General features: G+C 36.7%; 3 protein-coding genes and 2 pseudogenes across 5 annotated transcripts; 3 read left to right on the top strand and 2 right to left on the bottom strand.

Annotated features, from left to right (window-relative positions):
• Nucleotides 1-2,158: 2,158 nt before the first annotated feature.
• Nucleotides 2,159-4,359, bottom strand: LOC104768226 (protein FAR-RED IMPAIRED RESPONSE 1-like; annotated as a pseudogene).
• Nucleotides 4,360-6,708: 2,349 nt separating this feature from the next.
• On the top strand, nucleotides 6,709-11,411 carry LOC104767248 (phytochrome B). 2 transcript variants are annotated; one of them, XR_015591553.1, is made up of 6 exons: nucleotides 6,711-6,898; nucleotides 7,001-9,138; nucleotides 9,230-10,037; nucleotides 10,141-10,431; nucleotides 10,657-10,736; nucleotides 10,834-11,411. XR_015591553.1 is itself a non-coding variant. In XM_010491297.3 (5 exons), the coding sequence occupies exons 2-5, from the start codon at nucleotides 7,002-7,004 to the stop codon at nucleotides 11,087-11,089; spliced, it is 3,492 nt and encodes a 1,163-aa protein (XP_010489599.2). In that variant the 5' UTR covers nucleotides 6,709-6,898; nucleotide 7,001; the 3' UTR covers nucleotides 11,090-11,411. The 2 variants fall into 2 exon arrangements, 1 of the variants encoding a protein (XP_010489599.2); XM_010491297.3 differs by lacking the exon at nucleotides 10,657-10,736 and having other exon boundaries at nucleotides 6,709-6,898.
• LOC104768228 (putative F-box protein At1g30930 pseudogene) lies at nucleotides 11,388-13,130 on the bottom strand (annotated as a pseudogene). The gene has a single exon (XR_015591554.1). The product of XR_015591554.1 is annotated as a putative F-box protein At1g30930 pseudogene (transcript).
• Nucleotides 13,131-13,644: 514 nt separating this feature from the next.
• On the top strand, nucleotides 13,645-15,368 carry LOC104767249 (putative xyloglucan endotransglucosylase/hydrolase protein 21). Its single transcript, XM_010491299.2, has 3 exons — nucleotides 13,645-14,017; nucleotides 14,117-14,310; nucleotides 14,694-15,368. Exons 1-3 carry the CDS (start codon nucleotides 13,742-13,744, stop codon nucleotides 15,145-15,147), a joined length of 924 nt encoding a protein of 307 aa, XP_010489601.1. The 5' UTR covers nucleotides 13,645-13,741; the 3' UTR covers nucleotides 15,148-15,368.
• Nucleotides 15,369-21,661: 6,293 nt separating this feature from the next.
• Nucleotides 21,662-23,567, top strand: LOC104767250 (UPF0725 protein At4g28920-like). Its single transcript, XM_010491300.3, has 6 exons — nucleotides 21,662-22,148; nucleotides 22,255-22,386; nucleotides 22,469-22,661; nucleotides 22,762-22,901; nucleotides 22,982-23,065; nucleotides 23,174-23,567. The coding sequence occupies exons 1-6, from the start codon at nucleotides 21,936-21,938 to the stop codon at nucleotides 23,417-23,419; spliced, it is 1,008 nt and encodes a 335-aa protein (XP_010489602.1). The 5' UTR covers nucleotides 21,662-21,935; the 3' UTR covers nucleotides 23,420-23,567.
• Nucleotides 23,568-25,273: the final 1,706 nt, after the last annotated feature.

Raw genomic sequence — 25,273 nt, forward strand, 5'->3', positions numbered from 1 at the left:
CCTTTTAGCCATGATCATAGATGAGGATGGTGGCTGGGATAATGCGGATGATCCAGTTGCTGATGGTTGGAGCAAACGTTTAATTGAAAAGGACAAGTCAATTTGGTTTGAAGAGCTTCACAACCTAGATGTGGCCGCCCGATCATTTGAGGCTAATCCGGTGATTGAGAATGTGGATCCGGATGATGTGGATCCGAATGATGTGGCTAAGGATGATGCGAATTCGGAGAATGATATGGTAGGAGGTAGCTTGATTCAGCTAAGAGCTAGCTTGATTCAGCTATAATATCTGGTGAAGAAGGGGTTTAAGGAAATCAACGAAAAATTTGATGACATGAATGCTAGGATCAAATCGGTGGAAACATATGTGAACTGGGAAAGAAATGGAGAAGGAGTTTTTCCAAGCGAGGAATTTGGTGCAAATGAGTGTGACGGAGTTGGTGCAAATGAGGCTATAGAGGAGGAGGATGCCGAGAAGGAGAAGGCCGAGAGGGAGAAGGCCGAGAAGGAGAAGGCCGAGAAGGAGAAGGCCGAGAAGGAGAAGGCACAACTCTGTTTTTTAAGTACAACTCTATGTTTTTAAGTACAACTTGGTTGGAATGTTAAAGTCAGTATGTGAACTCTTTGTGTGTTTAAGCAGAAAAAATAACGGTCCCAAAATAACACACAAGAACAAGACAAATTACCGGCAATCGTCAAATGGAACCAGACAAACGATCCTTAGTTATACCATTACAAAGAACAAGTTTTACTTAGTTGTACTATTAGAAAGTACTACGTAGTTGTACCATCTTCCAAGAACAAGTTCTACTTAGTTGTACCATCTTCCAAGAACAAGTTCTACTTAGTTGTACCATCTTCCGAGACATACCACAAGAAGACATAAAAAAAAAACGAGAAAACAGATCTGCTTAATTTTCTTCATATCTCTGCTCCTATCCATCTTCAGCTGTCTAACTTCTTCTTCGAGGACACCCACTTGAAAATCTAATTGTTCTACTTCATCCACCAATGCCTCATCCACCCATTTAAATACATGTGTGTCGTTGACAAGCTACATATAAGACAGAAATTGGTAAATAAATGTAAGAGATAATCAACGAATATTAGAATATATTTACCTTTCTTTGTGCTGCATACGCACAACGGTAGTAGCGACGACAAGGGTTTGAGATCGAGTGAGAGAATATCTCAACTACTGCCGAACCACAATGACATTTTTTTTGGATGCCTGGAAACCTTACTCGATTAGAGGAATTGCCACATGAGGTCCTCGATGCTCCAGAATCGTAGCTCATTTCAAAATTTGAGATGACCCAGAAATCGCAAACCCTAACTAGGAAAGAGAGGAAGAGAAATGATTTTTTTTGTAGGAACCCAGAAATCGCAAGAGAGGGAGAGAAATGGTTTTTTTTTTTGACCCAGAAATCGCAAAATCGAGCCTAAACCCGCCCTAGCATACTTGGCTTCAATTTATTTTTTCAAAAATTGAAATTTTGTTTGGGACACATAAAAAACACGTGTAGCCGCCAATTTACACACGTGTAGCCGCCAATTCACACATGTGTAGCCGCCAAAATGCACTAGTTGTTCCAAGTTTTCAGATTGTACCGATCTTGACAAGTTGTACAATTCCGAATTTTTTATTGTTTTTAGTTATACCATGTCAAAACCCAATAATTTTAGTTGCACACATGGTTTACGGTTAATTGAGATACATTTACACATGTTCATGCGATCATATGTTTGAAAAGATAATTTCCTAAACTTTTGTAATTATATGTGGTTTACAACGACAAATGAACCCTTAAAGTATATGGTGTTTCATGGTAACAAATATCATGCGATCAATTAGTTATATAATATTTTTGTTGTTAACAAATATCATATTTATTTTTATTTGAAAATTTATATAATATTTTTGTTGTTAACAAATATCATATTTTTTTTAATTATTTTTAATTATAAAATTTTAATTACAATTTTTAATTATAAATAATATATATAATTATTTTTTTCAACTAACCTAAGGAAGATAATCACAATTTAACTGAAATAAGTTTTCCCATAAAGATAAGCAAACATGTCTATCAAGATAATCCACAAAAACAAACACACACAAATGACAATAGTTGTACCGAGGAAAAAACAAGTTTTACTAAGTTCTCCAAATAAGAAACTAAGTCCGAGAACCCTCACTATCAAACCAGCTCCTACTCGAATTTTTCTTCTTCTTCCTGCGTCCATGTTCTCCGGCTGATGGAATCCTTTTTGTTGGTTTTCTTCCTCTTTTTGTGACATAAAACTTAGGAAGAACAATCTTAGCACGTACATCGTCAGGGACCATCCACATAGACATGATAGGAACTGGATATATCGTCCTCGAATACCCCAATGCCCACTGCTCCATCCAATAGTACTTACTGCACAAGTCATGCAGTTGGATCTCATTACCAGCGTTCCTTGCTGCTTCCATCGCAGCAGCAATTGCATGCACACACGGATATCTGTCAATATCAAATTGTTTACAGTAGCACGTTTTCTTCTCAGATCAATCACATAACTACTACCATCAACTCCAGTCACGCTGTATTCCAGAAAATAGCTGTTTAGTTCAGTCACTGGTAAGAGCTTTGCTTCAGAACACCTTGTGTGCATCAGTGTCTCAACAAAAGGACTAGTTTCTGCTCTTTTGGAGTCTCTAAGGATATCTTCCTGTATTTGTTAAACCATTCAGCCACGTTACTAACAATCGCATCAATCATTGGTAATAACGGGTATGCCCTTGCAAATCGAAAGACACCATTGATAGATTCAACCGTATTAGTGGTGTCTATGTTGTATCTAGCTCCTGGAAAATAACATCGAGCCCATTTGTTCTGTCCTACATGATTATCAAGATAAGTACTTGCAGCTGGATACCTTATGATAAAATCAGCATAGAGTTTCTCAAACTCAGGCTCTGTGTAAGCCTTAGCACATTCCATGAACTTCGTCGCAACTAAATCCCTGTTCACGTTTTTGCAGCTCAATTTAACATTCTGGGACAAATGATAAATACAATACACATGATGAGATAACGGGTACACCGTATTTATTGACTTGATTAGGCTTTGATTTCTATCAGAACAGAAGACCAGTTCAGGATAATCTGGTACAACTGATTTCAATTTGCTGAAAAACCAGGTCCAACTTGTATCTTTCTCACCATCAACTACACCAAATGCAATCGGATAATGGTGATGATCCGGATCTTGAGCTGTAGCCACGATTAGTACTCCACCATAGACATTTTTAATACTTGTTGCATCAACAATGATCATCTTTCTCATAGCTTTGAAGCCTTCAATGCACGCTCCCAAGGCGAAGAACAAGTACTTAAACCTCTGTGCTTCATCCAATTCAACAAATGAAATTGTACCTGGGTTCATTGTCTGCAGCATGTGCATATAACAATGCACCAACTTAAAACTATCCTCTGGAGTACCGCGAAGATCATATGCAGCTAGTTTTTTTCCTCTATTTGCGGTCGAGTAAGACACTTTAACACCAACTCTTGATTGAACCAAAGGGATGAGATTTTTGGGAGTTGGAGTGTCTATCAAACATGGGTAATCTTCACGCAAAACTGATGCAACTAAATGTGGTGTGCCTCTCCTTTTTCTCCTCATTGTACTTGTATCTGACCTCAAGCACGTATGCGTCTTGTTGTAAGTTCTGACCGAGAAACTGTCTGAATTCCCATTCCTCGCAGCTCGTAAAGACCACTTGCAACCCCTTTTAAATTCACAGCATTTAACCACAAACAACATAGTATCCGACTTCACAATAACAAACTCAAAACAGTTCTTGTGTGCAGCTTTTTCAACTAAATCTTTAACTGCTTGCATGCTTTCAAATTCTTGACGTAAAGTCAAATCCAAACCATCTTCCCATTCACGATTTACAACTGGTGTGACCTCAGAACCTTCAATCATATCACAGTTATCTGCTATTACTCGTTCTTCAGACTGTTCTTGATAAAGAACCATGTTCCCATCACTATTCTCCATCATCTCAAAACGTTCAGACGGCTCACCTTCATACATTGTGTTCTCATATGTTGCTCTACTACTTGAAATCAACTCCTCATTAAGTGAACAACCTACAGTCCCTCGACTTTGCTCATCCCCCTGATTTATTTCAACATCATTCACGACTTCCACATGCAAAACTTGGAATTGATCTGGATTCATTTCCAAATAACACATCAGATCATCATCATCATGTATGTCTATCGGTCTCTTAGGATGCACTGATTCGGGAACGTAACTCAATTTCAGCTCAGTCATAGTTTCATCAACCTTCGTCTTTCTGCATATTTTCTGCACCAATGCAGAATAACTGACCTCTTCAATAGATGTCTCCATTCTAAGAGATTGATGAACTTTTTCTCTTGAAATCCATCTTAGTTCATTTTCCCTTGTTGCATAATATCCCCCGTAATCAAAAACGATGATTATCCGACGATTATTATTCATTGTGCCTGAAATAAAATAAAAAACTCACATTGGAACCTCTGTCGTGTAAATAGTATTACCAAGTTGTACCAAAATTGTATCAGTTGTACCCGTTTAAGTTGTACCAAACTATTACCAGTTGTACCCGTATCAGTTATACCTAGTCTACCAGTTGTACTACATCGACTCCACAAAATCACTATTTATTTTGGAATATTTTTACGATTCAGTTCGAATGAAGTGTTACAATCCACTTAGTATGCGACCCATTTCGACACTAATACAAATGAGAATAAATTGAATGAGCATTCAAGGTATATATCCTAATTGCTTTAGGATGAACCTCAAGAACCCTAATTGCATTGGTAAATAAATGTAAGAATATCACCTGAATCTTCTGCTTTGCTTTGCTGTTTGCTTCAATCTCAATCTTTTGCTTTCGTTTGGAATCAAATCGATTTCTATGGACTCGATTTGTATCGATTGGAAAGGGGAGAGGAGCAACAATGGGGGAGCGGGGACGAGATCGGGAGAGAGAGGGGAGAGAGAAGGAACCCGATTGCTGGAGAAAAATTGATGGGGTCCACATGTTTTTCTTTTTGATTTAGGGATATATGTTGGTCCATATGTTGGTCAACCTTTGTCAAAGGGTACTTAGACCACAAAAGGGTATTGATGAATAAACTTTTGATTGCAAGGGTATTATAGAGTTTGGTCCATATCTTTCTCCCTCACGTTAAACGACAAAACCAAAAATTGCTCTGGTTTAAAACTTTAAATTGATAAATAGCAAACTTTTAGTGATCATTTTGAAAAATTCGCTGCAAAAAAAAATAAAAAAACAATAATATATAATAGACAAATATTATGATTTTCTCAGACACACATTATTTTTTGGTTGGTAAACCCATACATTTGTATCACTCAAATTTTTTTTTTCAGATTTTGATTCTTGTAATTTAATTGGTAAAATCTGTAATTTTCTATTTTTGTAATATGAAATATAGTATTTTGATAAAATTACCAATCAAAAAAATGTATGAAATACAAAAATAAAGGTCTAAACTCCAAATACTAAACATTACTCTCAAGAAACTATACCCTAAATGTAAAATAGAGAATCCAAACCTAAAAAAAAATTCTAAAAATTAATTTAACATATTGTATTTGTGTAAAAAATGGCAAAAATGCAAATATTCAAAAAATTATTTTTGAAAAAGGTATCTCAAAAAGTGCATTTCTAACAAATTCTCTTTAATTATTCATATATCTATACTAATATTTTCGAAAGAATTTTTCTTTTTTAAAAAAAAATATTAAGAAAAAGTTTTTGTTTTAGTAAAATATTAATCAAAAATTAAAACCTCGTTAAAGGTAAATATATAATAGAAAAATACATGTATCTAAACAATTTTTACAATTAATTATCTACTATTTATATAATCAAATACACCTAAAAATATTTCTATAATGTTACACAATTAAAAATCTAAGTACTTAGAAGTTTTTTTACAAACTAAAACTATGATTCCCTAATTATTTTTTGTGTGAATTTTTTTACTTACTTTGAATTATCACATAATACCAAAAAAAAAATCTATTTTGTGCATATATTTTGATTCAGATTATTTTAAACAAACATATATTACTTAATTTTCGAAAAAAAAGTGTATTAAAAGTCTCACATCTACTGTAAATTTGCAACAATGAACTAAAATAATATCAAACTAAATACAAATTTAAATGAGTGAATATGAAGCACAACTTAACAAATATCCAAAAAAAAAAAAAGTTAATTTAATAATTTAGTAGAACCATTTAGTATATAAATGTAATAAATTTTAAACATTTGAATATTATTATTACTGATAGATTTTAAAGTTTATAAAATATTCAAACTTATAAAAAGTTAAACTACCACATGACGATTAATATACTAATCATTATATATATATTTTTACACTAAAACTTTCATATCACTTTATATATATTTATTCAAACTTTCGATTTTCAGATCGATATTTATATGACAATTTAATATAATTTTACATCATTGACCTACCATTTTTCCTATACAGTTAAATATTAATTATAATCGATATCTATTGTAATATTTTTTTAATTATTTGAAAATCATATCTACCTACGTACCATTCTTCTTCCTATCCGTTAATTTTTATTTATACCGCAATCTATATTATCATCTCACATGACTTGGACGGACCATTAAAATATCTCTACTAGTACTTGACTTTGGTATCAGTAACACTAACTTTTCAGGATTAGTTTTCGTCACTTATCATCATATATCTCTCTCTCTCTCCCATCCCAATTTAATCTCACCCAATTTCTCGACAAAATTCATCTCTCGGTTTCAATTCTCAGCAAACACACAAAGAGTATATTATAGATTTAGATTCTCTCTCAAATGATTCACTTTTAAATCCCTTAATTCCGATATTTTTTCTTAATTCTCCTCTCTCTCTCTCTCTCTCTCTCAGTATGGTTTCCGGAGGTACTGGCGGCGGAGCAGCGTCGTCAAGTCATCACACTGCTAATAATAATAACAACAAACGGAGAGGAGAACAAGCTCAATCTTCTGGGACGAAATCCCTCAGACCACAAGAATCCTCAATGAGCAAAGCGATTCAACAGTACACCGTCGACGCGAGGCTCCACGCCGTCTTCGAGCAATCCGGCGGATCAGGCAAATCCTTCGACTACTCTCAATCACTCAAAACGACGACGTACGGTTCCTCCGTGCCTGAGCAGCAGATCACCGCTTATCTCTCCCGAATCCAGCGAGGAGGTTACATTCAGCCTTTCGGATGCATGATCGCCGTCGACGAATCGAGCTTCGGTATCATCGGTTACAGCCAAAACGCTAGGGAAATGCTGGGGCTCATGCCTCAGTCTGTTCCTAGTCTTGAGAAGCCTGAGATTCTAGCCATGGGGACTGACGTGAGGTCTTTGTTCACTTCCTCCAGCTCGATCCTACTCGGGCGTGCTTTCGTGGCTCGGGAGATCACCTTGTTGAATCCGGTTTGGATCCATTCCAAGTATACTGGTAAACCGTTTTACGCCATTCTCCATAGGATTGATGTTGGTGTTGTGATTGATTTAGAGCCAGCTAGAACTGAAGATCCGGCGCTTTCTATTGCTGGTGCCGTTCAGTCTCAGAAACTCGCGGTTCGTGCTATTTCGCAGTTGCAGTCTCTTCCCGGTGGAGATATTAAGCTTTTGTGTGACACTGTTGTTGAGAGCGTGAGGGACTTGACTGGTTATGATCGTGTTATGGTTTATAAGTTTCATGAAGATGAGCATGGTGAAGTTGTTGCTGAGAGTAAGCGAGACGATTTGGAGCCTTATATTGGACTGCATTATCCAGCTACTGATATTCCTCAAGCGTCACGTTTCTTGTTTAAGCAGAACCGTGTCCGAATGATTGTGGATTGTCATGCCACGCCGGTTCTTGTGGTGCAGGACGATAGGCTGACTCAATCTATGTGCTTGGTTGGCTCTACTCTTAGGGCTCCTCATGGTTGTCACTCTCAGTATATGGCTAACATGGGGTCTATTGCGTCTTTAGCTATGGCGGTTATAATTAATGGGAATGATGAAGATGGGAGCAATGCAGCTAGTGGGAGAAGCTCAATGAGGCTTTGGGGTTTAGTTGTTTGCCATCACACTTCTTCTCGCTGCATACCCTTTCCGCTAAGGTATGCTTGTGAGTTTCTGATGCAGGCTTTCGGTTTACAGTTGAACATGGAATTGCAGCTAGCTCTGCAGATGTCAGAGAAACGTGTTTTGAGAACGCAGACTCTGTTGTGCGATATGCTTCTGCGTGACTCGCCTGCTGGAATTGTTACACAGAGTCCTAGTATCATGGACTTGGTGAAATGTGATGGTGCAGCATTTCTTTACCACGGCAAGTATTACCCGTTGGGTGTTGCTCCTAGTGAAGTTCAGATAAGAGATGTTGTGGAGTGGTTGCTTGCGAATCACGCGGATTCAACTGGATTAAGTACTGATAGTTTAGGCGATGCCGGGTATCCTGGTGCAGCTGCCTTAGGGGATGCTGTGTGCGGCATGGCAGTTGCATATATCACAAAAAGAGACTTTCTTTTCTGGTTTCGATCTCACACTGCGAAAGAAATCAAATGGGGAGGCGCTAAGCATCATCCCGAGGATAAAGATGATGGGCAACGTATGCATCCTCGTTCATCCTTTAAAGCTTTTCTTGAAGTTGTTAAGAGCCGGAGTCAGCCATGGGAAACTGCGGAAATGGATGCGATTCACTCTCTCCAGCTTATTCTGAGAGACTCTTTTAAAGAATCTGAGGCGGCTATGAACTCTAAAACTGTGGATGGTGCGGTTCAGCCATATAAAGATATGGCAGGAGAGCAAGGGATTGATGAGTTAGGTGCAGTTGCAAGAGAGATGGTTAGGCTCATCGAGACCGCAACTGTTCCTATATTCGCTGTGGATGCCGGAGGCTGCATCAATGGATGGAACGCTAAGATTGCAGAACTGACAGGTCTCTCAGTTGAAGAAGCTATGGGGAAGTCTCTGGTTTCTGATCTAATATACAAAGAGAATGAAGAAACTGTCAGTAAGCTTCTTTCTCGTGCTTTGAGAGGTATATTCAGTTCTCCAACTATGTTGTATCTGCGGTGTATATACAATTCACGAGTATTTGATTATTTCGTTGCATTTGGCAATCAATGCAGGGGACGAGGAGAAGAATGTGGAGGTTAAGCTGAAAACTTTCAGCCCTGAACTTCAAGGCAAAGCGGTTTTTGTGGTTGTGAATGCGTGTTCCAGCAAGGACTACTTAAACAACATTGTAGGCGTCTGTTTTGTTGCACAAGACGTTACTGGTCAGAAAATCGTAATGGATAAGTTCATCAACATACAAGGAGATTACAAGGCTATTGTCCATAGCCCAAACCCGCTAATCCCGCCAATATTTGCTGCTGACGAGAACACTTGCTGCCTGGAATGGAACACTGCGATGGAAAAGCTTACGGGTTGGTCCCGCAGTGAAGTGATTGGGAAAATGCTCGTTGGGGAAGTGTTTGGGAGCTGTTGCAGGCTAAAGGGTCCTGATGCTTTAACCAAGTTCATGATTGTATTGCATAATTCGATTGGTGGCCAAGACACGGATAAGTTCCCTTTCCCGTTTTTTGACCGCAATGGGAAGTTTGTTCAGGCTCTATTGACTGCAAACAAACGGGTTAGCCTCGACGGAAAGGTTATTGGGGCTTTCTGTTTCTTGCAGATCCCAAGTCCTGAGCTGCAACAAGCTTTAGCAGTCCAACGGAGGCAGGACACAGAGTGTTTCACAAAGGCGAAAGAGTTAGCTTATATTTGTCAGGTGATAAAGAATCCTTTGAGCGGTATGCGTTTCGCGAACTCATTGTTGGAGGCCACGGACTTGAACGAGGATCAAAAGCAGTTCCTTGAAACAAGTGTTTCTTGTGAGAAACAGATCTCAAGGATCGTCGGTGACATGGATCTTGAAAGCATTGAAGACGGGTGAGTTTAATTAGAATTATCTAGAATACTTTTGTTTACTTATACTTTTGTTTACTTCAGTAAACGTGACCAAATCCCAAATTTTGTTATTCCATTTTATCAGTTCGTTTGAGCTAAAGGGAGCGGAATTTTTCCTCGGAAGTGTCATAAACGCGATTGTAAGCCAAGCGATGTTCTTATTAAGGGACAGAGGTCTTCAGCTGATCCGTGACATTCCAGAAGAGATCAAATCAGTAGCTGTTTATGGAGACCAGATAAGGATTCAACAACTCCTGTCTGAGTTTCTGCTGAGTATAATCCGGTATGCACCATCTCAAGAGTGGGTGGAGATCCATTTAAGCCAAGTTTCAAAGCAAATGGCTAATGGATTCGCCACTATCCGCACAGAATACAGGTACATTTCATTGTTCCCGCTGTTGTCTTCTCATATCCATAACCATAATTGTGCAATCCGGTTTTTTCGGTTCCATATTTTTAGGTACATGAAAAATATGAATTTGGTTAGGCGTTTTAAAGAAACTGAGGTTTTAAGCAATTCATTTTTGTAAAAATTTAACTCTGTTTTGGTTATTGTTTTCCTCGGATATAGATCGTTTTGATTTTTGGATTGGTTATTTAGGTGGCAGCTTTGGTTTGGTTAAGTCTGACTCGGGAACTTCTAGACAGAACCATAAGCCTAGAAATTAGCAGACACAGAATGTAATGTTTTCAACTTGATGAAAACCAGCTCAGAAGTGTAAAACTTGGGTTTCATTGTTTTGGTTTTCTCTGTTATGTCTTTATTTGTTGTTTTCAGAATGGCGTGTCCAGGTGAAGGTCTGCCTCCAGAGCTGGTCCGAGACATGTTCCACAGCAGCAGGTGGACAAGCCCTGAAGGTTTAGGTCTAAGCGTATGTCGAAAGATATTAAAGTTAATGAACGGTGAGGTTCAATTCATCCGAGAATCAGAACGGTCATATTTCCTCATCATTCTCGAACTCCCTGATCCTAGGAAACGCCCATTGTCAACCGCGAGTGGCAGCGGTGACATGATGTTGATGATGCCATATTAGAGTCACATTTCAGTTGGTATGAGAGTTTGTATCATTTGTATGTGTATGTGTGTGTTTGTGTTGTATCTAACGACGTCGGAGGAGGGTAGAAAGTTTTTTTGTTCCGGTGAGAGTAGTAGAGAAGAGGAGATTTGTTTGCGTTCAGCTCAGCTCCCCGGGGGAAAAAAAGGTAACAGTAGCTATAGAGAATTTCAAGACTTGTTTTGTTTGTGCTGTGTAAATTGATAACTCCGAGTGAGAATAGATAGTGAGAAAAGAAGGGAACATATTTTGATTGATGAATTTGACCAAACTGAAATGATAATGAGAAATGATGATGCCATATTAGTCTCATTGTTTAAAAGTTTTTGGATCAGACAAATTTAGAGCCAAAGAGGAGACACAGGGGGAACAATGACAATTTTAGGCTTCTTTAGCTAAGCCAGTGGAATGACAGAGCTACACTATTTTTATTTTCTTTGGACAAGAATAACATAGCTAAGTGTACCAAAACATAAAATAGCTAATAAGCTAACAGAGCGATAGAGCAGGTTAGCTGATGATGATCCGCACCCGTTCTGCTCCTTGTTCTTCACAGATTGGGGAGACTTGGAGAGGTCAGGAGACGTATCCCTACGCCGTTGTTGTTCTTGCCTCTTGGGAACAGTAATTGATTGAGAAGACTTGGAGAGGTCAAGAGACGTATCTCGGCGTTGTTGTGGTTTAGCAGACAACGTCGTTGTATGCCTACGTCGTTGTGGTTCTGGCCTCTCGGGAACAATGTTACGGCCTAGTTGTAAAGGGGTTGACTTCAGTTGCATTGCATCATCAGTAACACTAATATCCTCTACATAGGCGTATCTCCAATCACAGTTATCTCCAATACCTTGCATTTCAACAACTTGGAGAGTGTTTCTTTCCGGATTGAAGTAGAAAACATAAAAAGGACTAGACGCAGAATTCGTCGACAAAACAATTTCACCAGAAGAAGTCATCCCAACAACGGATAGATTCTTTTTTACCTTAACAACTTCACTCTGATCAGCCGACAAAGAGTAGACATAGCTGGACCATTCCCGCTTCTCTAGAACCTTCATACTCAACTGAATGGGGAATCCACCATCATAACCATAATCCAAATAGATCCCACATAGTTTCCCCTTATAGTTTATCATCCCATCGAAACGGCGTTCATAACCGTAAGCTGAACTGCAATTTGGGTCAACGAGCTTGAATTTCTCAGATCTAACATCGAAGCAAACTATCACATGAGACCATCCATTAAACCTAGAGCTAAGTAATATAAAACCCCATTGATGCAAACCCTATCCCATAGAGGCTCATGTGTAAAAGGACATTGGATCTTCCTCCACTTCAATTCCCCAGTTCCCAGTGTCAAGATATAGTGATTTGTACCACTAGAAGCTATAAATTCACGAGTAGTCATGAACAGTACCTTGAATTCCTTGCCAATCGGATCAAACCCTAAATAGCTATACGAAAAGCTATGCGAAACACCACCTCTAAGTTGAGGTAAGATCGGACACTGTCCTGTGAGAGGGTTCAATATCACATGCTTTACATCTTTATCTTCCCTTGGGATACACATCTTATCGAAATAGATCAATCCAGAGGCATAGCTACAATTGTATTCGCTTGTGCCTTTGGAGAACTTGGTATGAAACTCGGTGGCGGCTACTACGGGAGAAGACGACTTCTCATATGAATTCTGAGGCAGAGGAGTTGAGTAAAAGCTCCACTCACCGTCTTGTAGTTGTTGTACCCCAATTAAGAGTCGTCGACCGTAAGAAACAAGTCGGTGAAGTCATCACGGTGGAATCCAGATCTCATTAGAGCCGAGGACTTCCATCGCTTCGACACGCAGCGACACCTAGCTAATGATTTTGCAGGCAATTTCGACAGTATCTTGATGAGGAGATCATCCGGAATGGAATCAAAAGGTTTTGAGCTATCCATGATAATGATCGGACGGAGAAAGATATTTCCAGAGAATACACAAATCGCACAGACAGACTCAATCAAGATCTCTGGAAAGGTCGACCTAACCAATCAAAGTTTAGGGCGGTGGTGGATTTGGAAGCCTAATCATCATGGGCTCGGCACTAACGTAAGACCCAATAAGAATGGGCTTTAAATTATTCAACTAAAACCTATAATAACTAAACACATATTTTTTCATTTTCGTTTTAATTATTTTATTAAAATGGTTATTTTGTTAGCCCCCATTTGCACCTCTGCCAATAATAAATACTTTTTATGATGAAATGGTACCGTCCAAAAAGTTGAATTTTCTTTTTCAAATCCATCGATATATTAAAAGAGGAAACGTTTAAGTTGGGCTGGCTAAGATTATAGGGATGCAACACATTATCGCACTATAGTTTTGGTGTATGCTCTCCAGGCTGTTATCGCTTCTCACATTATACCCACACTAAAACTCACCTTTTTCTTTAAGAAAACTAAAGTAAACATAAAGACTGAAAAAATTAATTAATTATTAATCTTTAAGGAATCAAAACCACATTATATATGCTCTATAAATACCCCCACCAATCAATAGCAGTCTTGAGAGTCTCAAACTCAAATCCTTAAACCCACCTAAAACCTTCAAGAAGAGATACTTCCCCTAAGTGGCAAACCATAAAACTTAAAATGGTTTCTCATACACTTTTGGTTATTTCAATATCTCTTTTTGTTGGTTTGAACATATTGCTTGTTGTACACGCTAAAGATTTCAACCAAGACATTGACATAACCTGGGGTGATGGTAGAGGAAATATTGTAAACAATGGTACTCTTCTAAATCTCTCTCTCGACCAATCTTCGGGATCGGGGTTTCAATCGAAAGCCGAGTATTTGTACGGAAAAGTCGATATGCAGATCAAACTTGTCCCGGGGAATTCTGCCGGGACCGTGACCACCTTCTACGTAAGTTAATTCTTCGTTATTAGCTACACATACATATAAATCTATTACCTTATGTTATATTGAATGTTTGATTTTTTTGGGGGTTCTTTTGGTGTGTAGTTAAAGTCTCAAGGCTTAACATGGGATGAAATAGATTTCGAGTTTTTGGGGAATGTTAGTGGAGATCCATACATTGTTCACACTAATGTTTACACTCAAGGCCAAGGTGATAGAGAGCAACAGTTCTACCTTTGGTTCGATCCTACAGCTGAGTTCCACAACTATTCTATTCTGTGGAATCCGAGTCACATAGTGTAAGCTTATATACCACAATCCCAATGATAACTTGACAAGTTCACTAAGTGATGTGAACTATAATATTTTTCTAGAAATCGAACTGAAAAGTGAACTGGATTTTCCGAATCAAGCTGCATTGATCGTAAATCACCAGATTCATAACTTTTATTTTTTAAATAATAGTAAGACAAATTTTACATATTGAAAATTGAAATATACTTCTTCAATCAAATTATTATTTTTATTATTATTTTTGCCAGCTTTAAAAAAAACAGAAAGCAATTTCAATTATATTTCTAAACGATAGAATTAATAAAATATAGAGACGTACGTAACAAAAACTAATCACAACATTATAATAATATCTCATTAATGGGGAATATTTGTAAATTCTTAATAGGTTCTATGTTGATGGGAAGCCAATTAGAGAATTCAAGAATTTGGAAGCAATGGGTGTGGCTTATCCAAAGAGTCAAGCCATGAGAATGTATGGTAGTCTATGGAACGCTGACGATTGGGCCACGAGGGGAGGCCTTGTCAAGACGAACTGGTCACAGGGACCATTTATAGCCTCTTTCAAGAACTACAACTCCGAGAATGCTTGTGCCTGGTCCACTGATAATGGAACCACGGCCACTACCCCTTGTAGCCCTGGTGGCTCGAAGTCTTCTTCTTCGAGCAGCACTAGTGAGTGGTTTTCGCAGAGAGGGATGGATTCTTCAAGCCAAAAAGTTCTTAGATGGGTCCAGAAGAAGTTCATGGTTTACAATTATTGTAAGGACAAGAAACGGTTTTCTAAGGGTTTGCCAGTCGAATGCACTGCCAAAAACAAAAACAAGAACAAAAAGTCTTGAGCATTTAAAGAATTTTAGGGTCTTGATTTATGTTAAGATCATTTGTCGTGATTTGTTCATTGTGTGGGTTATGAGAAAGTTTCTGTGATAATTTTTTTTTTAATAGCAAATGGTTAAAGTGCCAAAACTTTGGGACTGATTTATTAATATGTTTTTGAAAGTGGGAAAAAAGTTGTTGTTCTTTCTTCAATCTAGAAAGTGAAGAAATTTTACTTGTCGTATACATTTTCTATAAATTATAACGTCACATATGTATATATATATATATATATATATATATATTAATTAGAAAATACAGAAAGTAATTTGGATATTTGGTATTACAAACCTAATTTTTTTCTTTTATCATAAGAACATCAATGGAACCCCATGAGAGCCTCTCAATAACATGTAATAATATAGCTTGTAGTATCTTCACCTCTCTCTTTACATATTCCTCAGCTATCACAATTGCCATCTGCCCTAACCAAAATCAAAATCAAAGACAAGATATAATTTAATAGATTTTAGAAAACTCAGAGCATAACTAGTTTAATGAATAAGTACTATTCACCAAAAAAAAAATGTTTAATGAATAAGTACTTTTTCTTCATTTGATATTTCAGACGGAAATACTAGGTTCATTCACATCATACTTTATATATATAGTATCTATATATGTTCGTAGCGCACAAATTCTCAATTCATATTTATATGGGGTACGTAACTGGTGTGGACGGTTACGCGAAGGTGATTGGCCTATAAAAACTAAAAACTCATAAGTTTTTTAATAGTACAAAATGTAAAAAAAAAAAATTATGAATTTGTTAAAAATGGTGAGAAAAAGTATGAGTTTTATTTGTGGTAGATTAAATATCTAAATTTTATTTGACTTTCCAAATAAATTATGAATATTTGTTGAGGTTTTAAAAAAAATTATGAACTTATGCCAAATAAAAGATGAATTTAAATTACATAATGTGTAACAATTTAACGATTTAATTATCCGTTACAACATAAATTAAATTTCATAATTTATGTTAACATCGTTTGTTAATTTGTTAGAAATACTCTTTTTGAGATACATTTTTAAAAAATAACCCATTTTTTTGAACATTTTCAGTTTTATCTTCTTTTACACAACTACCATATATTGAATTCATTTTTATATTTTTTTAAAGATTTGGCTCTCTATTTATTATTTATTATATAGTTTTGAGGGGTTAAGGTTTAGTATTTTGAGCTTAAGGCTTAGAATTTAGTCATTTTATACATAGAAAAAAAGTATTTTTGAAAATAGACAATATGAAATGGTATTTTTAAAAAGTGACATATGTTATTTTATAGTAAAACTAGTAATTGAACCGCGCTACGCGCGGTAGTTAGATTAAGATGTATTCCGGGGTTTGTTATGTATATTATTTTTTGGTTACATAATTCATATTTACGTTTGTTTTTTTATTTGATTTTAGTTGCTTATGTTGTTTTGTTGGTTATTTTATATAAAAATAGGTTTTGCAGCAAGTATAATTTAGTTTGCTGTTTATTTTTTTAAAATTGAGATCATCTTGTATGTTTTTAATGCTTTTTAAAAAAATTATAATTAGAAGTTAATATTGTGTAGTTGAAGTTGTTGTTTGGCTGTAGTTGTTAGTTGTAATTAATTTATTATTATTTGTCATTTTGTGGTTGGATTGTTATTTAATATTTTCATATGTATTTTGTAAACTGTTGGAGTAGTTTTTTTTTTGTCAATGTTTTAGTGTTTAGAGTGAAAAATGTTGTGAATGTTATTAAGAAAAATGAATAAAATCAATAACTTACATTTCTTTTTTTGGGCTATTTTTCTTTGTTTCAGTCGGACCCAATTTCTCTATAAGGTTTATAATGTGTTGGTCTATTGGATCATTATTTGTATGTTGTTGAGGTTGGAATGAATTTGTTCTTTTTCAAAATTTGATGTCCTCGTGAACGGATAGGAAAAGAGCAATGCTTGCGATCTAGAGGACAATATGAGTATTGAACTTATTTCTTTGATGCTCGTAATCATTTTTTCAGTCATCTCTTTCGTAATCGTTTTCTCTCGAATATTCATTTTTTTTGGGGGTTTGCGTATTTGGTTGATTCCCACTCGCTTCGCATCTGTAGGGGGATAACTGGTTATCCCCCTGTTGATTTCGTTAAAGGTAAATGTGAATTGGGTTGCAAATTTGTTTATATGAAAATGTGATGGCTTCCTTAGATTTCCTAATTAAGTTGTGAGTTGTTTTGTGTTCTTAGTTGTATTTTTTTTTTTCCGTTTGTCCTCTGAGTGATTTTTCGATTCGATGTGAGTTGTGTTTTGGGAAAAATTAATTTCTTATTTATCTTGCTGTAATTTTATAAAGTCCGAGTTGTTTTTTTGTTGGCTCAGTTTTCTTTTTCATATAATTTAGTGTTACGGTTATCAGATTGTGGCATTCCTATTTTTGAATCTCTTTAGTTTATTAAAGGTGTGCTCATCTCTTTGCTTCTTTGTCTTTGGTGATTGATTTGTGAAGTGTTGTCAGTGGTTGGTGTGAAGCGTATTGAAAAGGGGGAATCTGTTAGCTTAAAACGGGAGTTGCTTCTTGCGACTTCAAAGTCGGACACAATATATATTGCCCCATCACGTAGCGAGTTTTCGAATTTTGAAAGGTGGGTCACATTGATCGACCCTTAGATGACACAACTTTAGAGAAAAACTTCAAATTAGATAGAGTTGTAAAAAACGAATAAATGAAAAGTTTAGTTAAGATGGAAACAACCTTCTCATCAATGAATAGGAAGTCGATGCCCATGAGTTGGCCTCCTTTTTTGACATTGCGATCAGGCTAGTGACGAAGCATTCTTCCGACGATCTGTTGGTGAAGGCATCCAGCTTTGAGATTTTTGAATGAAACAGCCGGGGAATCTATGTTAGTGAGGAGAAATTAAAGAGACGAAAAAAAATATATGAAGCATGAAATTGGAGGAGAAGACATTATATAGGACTTACACCAATTAAAGATAGAGTAGTGGGTCTTGAATTGAAAGAGCGAGCATTGAACGGGATGAATTACAGTAATAGAGAAAAACGTTACACTGGAGATGGAAGAGAGAGAAGATAGCGAAAGGGTGTGGAGGAGTGGAGAACATTTATTTAAAAGATAACCATTAGGTGAACCCTGATGAAAGAATGAGAAGGGCAGGGACGCTTCAGGTCCACAACAGACGACGGCGCTGTGGAGTATCGTGGAAAGAGGTTTTATTCCGCGGGCCAAAAAAACATGGCTTAGGTGGGTAATGTCGCAAAATTGGGAAAATGAATTGGGCTTTTACAGAAATGTGATAGAAATAAATAATAACTGTTTAGTGGGTAATGTCAAAAATATGGGCTTATTTCGAAAATATGGACTTATTAAAAAGAGGGGTATGCTGAGGTGGCAGCATCAGGAGTTAGGAAACTGCACTATATATATATAGATATTCAAATACTCCGCGCTAGGTGCGGGATTTGTGTTATTTTTTTGTTTAAAATGAAATATATTTTAAGGGGTGTAACATCCGCGAACCGAAATCCGGTTTAGGGGATTGCATCGGTCGATGCAGGTTCAGTTTTCTGTGGACGAGTTAAGTTAAACGCTGCGTTTTGGGTTAGGAAAAACCCTTAACACGAATTTTGTCTCATTAGTCGGGTTTTGGCCGCTTTTGAGAGAAAAAGAAAGAGAAAAAAGTTCCCTAAGTGTTCTTGAGTGTTCTTGGTGATATCTGGAGATTTGAAGCTGTTCCTGTAGAGATCTGTAGCTGGGATCGTTGTAGGAGCTTCCTGGAAGTGTTTTCTTGTTGGTTTAAGGTTCAGATTCGTCTTGGCAAAGGTAAGTACAGGACAATGGCTTATCTAAGCTAGAGCTTCTCTGATCTGCTTGTTTGTGTATTGTTAGGCTTGTTAGATGGTTATTTGGGACGTTAGGAACCTTTCTTGTGGCTTGGGATCGAGTTTTGGGGTTGCAGGAACAAAGATCCGGCGAGAAGCTTCGGGGAACACGATGCTCGGCATGATTCATCGGTCGATGCACTTTGTGCGTCGGTCGATGCAAGTGCGAGGACGACGCGCAAAACTTAGGGTTTTCGTGTTATGTCGAGCATGCGTCGGTCGATGCAGTGCGAGTGTCGGTCGATGCATCCCCATGTGGTGTCGGTTGATGCATGTTGGTGTCGGTCGATGCAGAGTCCTGGTTTGTTATTTGTCGGTTGTTGATTGTTGGTTAATGGTTAGAGATGTCTCTATTGCTTGTGTGTATAGCCCAATAGATGGGAGGATTGCATTACTGAGTGTTTATAAAATACTCATGCATTGCAATTTGTATTTGTGGTGCAGGTAAAGGCAAAGTGTGATCGTGGAATCAAGACAATGAAGAGGAGGATGTTCTAGGGACTCGATTGGATGTTGTCTGGCATTGCTAGGTTGCTAGGTTGTTAGAGTTGGGCCATTAGAACATTGCTAGGTTGCTGGTTCTATGATTATTGTTGTTTGGATTATTGGATATTGTTTTGGATATTGGTATTTGTTATTCCGCTGTTTGGTTGTGATTGTGGTTAGGTGACTAGTGGGTATGGGACCACTAGTTGTAGTTTATATATTATTATTATTATTATTATTATTATTATTTATTATTAAAAAAAAACGGATCGGGTCGTTTCAAGGGGTGAATGGATATTATATATATGATACAATTACATCATATAATTAACATTATATGGAACATAATTATGGCCTCCTTTTTGTTTTCTATTTCAACCAAATTAATATATCTATTAACAATTTAAACCCAACAGAATAATTATATGATTATTGTTTGCTATCATTTATTTTTGTGTAAGTAGTTTTTTACAATCTTTATTGCCTTTCCAAATTTATTGCTGCTTCTAATGCAAACTAATTATATTTTCAATACTTTTGGCATCACATTCTTTTATTTTATAATTAAATATTTTTTGGGGTGCATTTTCATTGTTTTTAAAATATTTTTCATCAGGTTTTAGAAATAAAAATTGTAAACCATATCTTATAATTATTTTTATAGATAGTATCCAAAGAATGAAAATATTGATTTTTTTTTTCATGTTTATTTTTGTAATACAAACCATATTTTCAATATACTAATATTTTTGTTGCCTACAATATGAAGTGCATTTGTTAACTTTGTAAGATAAAAATATTAGAACATTACCATGTTTACAACACTAAGGAACTGGTATGGAACTTCATTTATATTTGTTTTCTTTAGTTAAGAAGTTGTTATTTACATATATTTATCAATTATGTTGATAAGAATTATTTAGATTTTTATAGTTAAAATATGATAAATTTGTGTTGCGTCGGTACGATCGTATGGTTGCATGATGTATTTGCTTTATCGCTTTCATGTTAATCTTTCAGATTCTTGGCCATAGAGTATAATTCATGTATTTTTATAGATAATCTCCAGGCTACCAGTTGATTGATAACCTTTAACGTGGAACAGTTTTAGAAGAAAATGAAACGTTAACCGTTTCAGAAAATAAAAGCAGACAAATAATAGGATCATGATAAATCACCTAAACTGATTAAAATAAGCAAGTGTGGCTGATTGAACCAATAAACTCTCGTTGAAATTGTTTGTCCCGTATTGGTAAACTAAGTCTTTGAACCTTGCTTTCAGTTGAGGCTTGAGGGCTTTGAGCTTTAGTGCTGCTGAGAAAGTTCTATATATCATTATAGAAAATATATGACGACACTTTTTGTTTTTATCTTTATACTTATTCTCATGCAATTAGACGAAGTCAGTGAGAATTATGGTGTATGACTTAGATTTATGCAATAGCAAGAAAGATCCCTAATTTAAAAAAAAAAAAAGATCTTACCACGAACTCTTGTGTGCTTGAGAATTCGGCGTCAAAGAGCTAGCTATCATCGACAATGGTCTGAGTGTGTGAGTTTGAACATCATCATATCATCCAAAAACCAAAACTTCTCCGACACCTAAGAGAGACACTGAAATCTAGAAAACATGAATTAAGATTGTTGATCAACCTCCAACCCAATGCTTCTCCATGAGCTAGAGAGACAACAAAACAGGAAACATGAGAAAACAGGACGTGAATTTAAAAAGTCCTTAAACTGAAGAGGAAGCATCTTCTTACATGTGGTCTTCCAGCGTAGAAAAATTGCACGTAGAAGTTATAACTAAAGTTAAATTGAGAAACCAGGAAGCCACAGGAGATGAGAGAAGCTTGAAACGGAGATCATGGCCATGTGGGGAGACAATGGGTTTTGAGGCTAAGTTTCATATGCTTAGTGGATTTTTTTATTTATTTATTTTTTTTTTTGCAAGATGTCGCTTGGTTAATTTTTAGCTGTTAATTGTTGCATTAAGAAAGAGTTAGATGATGTGGCATGCTCTAAGATGAATTTGGAGTTTGCTGAGGTGGCTGCACAAGAAAGAGAGGAAAAAGTAACTTTTTATATATATAGAATCAACGAAAATTATGATTTATTTGGAAAGTTAATAAAAATTAGACATTTAATTTACTACAAACAAAATTTCTTTTTTCACCACTTTAGTAAAATTCATGCCTTGTTTCCCTTTTTTCGAATCAGGAATTGGATAAGAAAAGTAAAGTGTCTGATGTGAAAAGTTGAAAAAGAAAGGGGTCTAAAGCGTAAAATTGATAAGGGAAGGTCGCCTCTGAGCCTGTTTGTTTGTTGTAGCTCTTTTGTCGAAATCGCAGAGAATTAGGGTTAGAGATCTAGGGTTTTTAAGGCGAGAATGGATGAGGTTGCGATCTTGGTTCCAAAGTTTGGGGATGAGTTGCCGCAGCGTAAACGGAAATTGGAGAGCTCAACCTACGCCGCCCCCGCCCCCGCCCCGATAAGAAATTTCCATAAGGTTGAGTACGATTCTTGCGATGACGACGACGATGATGATTATATTGCCTCTATGGTCGAGAAGGAATACAATCGACAATTTCTACAGTCTGACGTAAGATTTTATCATAGTACTAGTTGGATTGAAATTAATTGATACCGTTGTTGTTTTTGATGTTCTTCAAAGTTGTGGTTTTTATCTAAATGTGTGGAACAAACAGGGTTTCGATGTTGATCGCTTTGATCTTCGGTATGGTGGAATATATCCCTACATACTGAGAGATGCGTATGACTATCCATACGACATGGGTCTTTTGGGTAGACTGGGACTTCACTGTTTCAATCTTCAGAAGGTAAACAAATTTGGGTTTGTCTCCCCCTCTCTTGCGTTTCTTTCTGAGGCTACTGCTGATAGATAGATATTGGGCTTTGTAGGGAACCAACCTCAGATTGATTGGTATAAACAAATACAACGATGATATGATTGGTAGATTTCTCCGGTACTACATAACGTTGGAGGCCACGGATACATCCAACTCTCTTTGCAATTTTCAGACTTGTGTTTGCAAAGATTATTCTCCCCAAGAGTCATCCTTTATGGTGCAGACCGAAATTTCCAGACTGAAAGGTAACTTAACTAACTACACTCTCACTCTATTATTTCACTTTACCTTTTCTCCTCTAGTTTGCATGTATGTATATATATTTTAACTGTTGGAATTTCTTAGTTCCTGCTGGCCCTCGGACTACTTTTATTGGGCCTCAGAGGAGATGGAAAGATGATGCAGTAGATGATTCTTACAAAGGTAAGATGCCGACCTGGTTGACGGAGCAAGACCTGGCTAGCAATAAGGGGCATTCTTATGAGGTATCTAGCTTTGCTTCTTTCCGCTTATTTGTGTGTGTATGATATGATGATTTATCACAAAGTTTTATGGATCTCCATAGTTGCAAGAATCAGACTGGCAAGGAATTGATTGGCTTCATATGTACGCTGAGTTTGCTTTTTACTCCAAAAGCTCTTCATATACGGTAAGTAAGGCTCTTTTATTCAAATGGCTTCGTGCTAAAACATTGATTGATTGGGGTTTTTCTTTCTTTTTTTCATTCATGTCATAACTCGAGTTTATGCTTTTCTAGACTGACTTGAGGCCTTTTCTACCACTTGATATAAAGAAGATAATTGTACAAACTCTGGAAAACAGAGAAGCGTCACCACATATGATAGACAAGGCCACCAACGCCATCTTCTACATAAGTTTCAAGGGAAATGGTGATCCGACTGGTACACCTATGGAGTACCAAGCTATTGTAAGGAGAACCATGGATGGGATGCCGGGACACATTTGCCTAGAATTTGACTGCTTGGCCTACAAGTCCAGTTGAATTTATTCGGATATATGTCCCTCTTAAATTTATGTAGCTAGGTTTAAACCCAGCGGGACAAACTTTTATATAATGTATTCCCAATGTGTGTGTCATTTACCTAAGTTTTAAAATTCTTATTTATGACTAAAATATCAATTAAACCCTCTCTCCCTTTCTTCTTCTTCCGTTACTCGATTTGGTGCCTCGCTTGCTGGTTTTGATATTACTGCTAAGTAGGGGTGTCAATCGGGCTGGTCCGGCCCAGTCCGGTCCGAAACCCGTAAAGCTTGTATATGTTTGAGTCCGGTCCGATCCGAAATATTTCCGAGCCTATATTTCTAAGTTTGAGCCCGGCCCTAACATGGCTATAGAGCTTTTCGGGCTTTTTCGGGCTTATCTTACCGATAAAAAATTCAAACTTATAAGCCTTAAAAAGTAGTGTTTGAAGGTGTACTATAAAACAAATCAATCAAAAATTTAATAACTCTTCTATATTCACTACAACCAACTTAATTTAATAGAAAAAGTTTAAAACTAAATAAAATTTCGATACTTTAACCAAATAAACTAATATATAATTCATATAAAACATCATACATAAAAAATTTAAAAGTATTAAGTATGGCAATTAAGTAAATATGAAAATTAGGATTAATTGGTTTAGTGAAACCTCTGCTAACACTAAGACAGGGTCTTGTGTCGTAGCGTGTTTTTGTGTTTCATTGTTAATCTCGTTGCTGGTTTATTGCAAGGTTTGTTAATCAAGAGAGTGGTAGTTTATAGACAATAGGATAGGATTGAAGACACTTTTTTTGTTGCCTAATCTCTACAAACCGAGGCTTTCCCAATGTGTGTTATGTTTGATATTATTGCTTTCTCCTACCTGTTGAGTGTTGAGTGTTGAGTGTTGACAGTTGACGAGATGATTCTAAATTGATATTAGTGCCATGGTAATGTCTTAAAGATGAGCTTTAAAAACGACATGGTAATGTCTTAAACAAAAACAAAAAGCACATTTATGTCCAAAATATTTTCTGAGTCTAAAATAATGAATGCTTTGGGGGAAAAAAAAACAGCAGTGTCGATTACTCTCATCAGTGGAAGGCATAAACTGGCTTTTAGGTTGGTCAAAGGGCTACTCCAGTCCTTTTTCTTTTTCCTCAAGTCAAACGGGAAGGACTACTTCCGTTCCTGCAATCATTGATAACAATAAGCATGATATACATATACTGCACAAGTATCTCAGAATGTGAGAATGAAATCCCTGTAATTAATTACTACTAGCTAAGACATGATTTAACATTCATATAAATTTATTATACCAAAACCTTTATTCAAAACTGTAAATATGCACCTGTTCAACTTCCCGAGGGAGGAGTTCTGGGAAGCAAAATCCAGTGAGCAGATGCCTTGGGCGTTTGAAATTGGGATGAGCCTCTTTTCCTTCCCATGGAACCTCAACTACCATGATATCTAAAGACACTTTGAAATAACCATCATCTCCCACATATTCTCCATGAGAAGACTTTACCAAGGCAATTGTTTCTCCATCTTCTACAACAATGCCATATACACTACAAGAAAACACGCTTTTTGCGAGGACAACTTGTGACGGAAAATAGCTCTCGCAAATTTGCGTTGGATTTGCGAGGGTAGTACGAGACCAAAAAAATTACTAGCATATCCCTCGCAAAATTGCGAGGAAGGAGGTCGTCGCAAATCCGCTGCACAATTGCGAGGGATTCACGTCAAATTCGTTGGGTAGGTAAAATCCCTCGCAAATCTATCGCAATATTGCGAGGCTTTTGCGAAGACAAACTCCATAGCAAATTTCCTAGGGATATGCAAGTGAATTGCGGAGGCCATAGCAAA

The sequence above is a fragment of the Camelina sativa genome, chromosome 19 (genome assembly GCF_030686135.1).
Source record: "Camelina sativa cultivar CO46 ecotype springtype chromosome 19, ASM3068613v1".
Taxonomy (NCBI): Eukaryota; Viridiplantae; Streptophyta; class Magnoliopsida; order Brassicales; family Brassicaceae; genus Camelina; species Camelina sativa.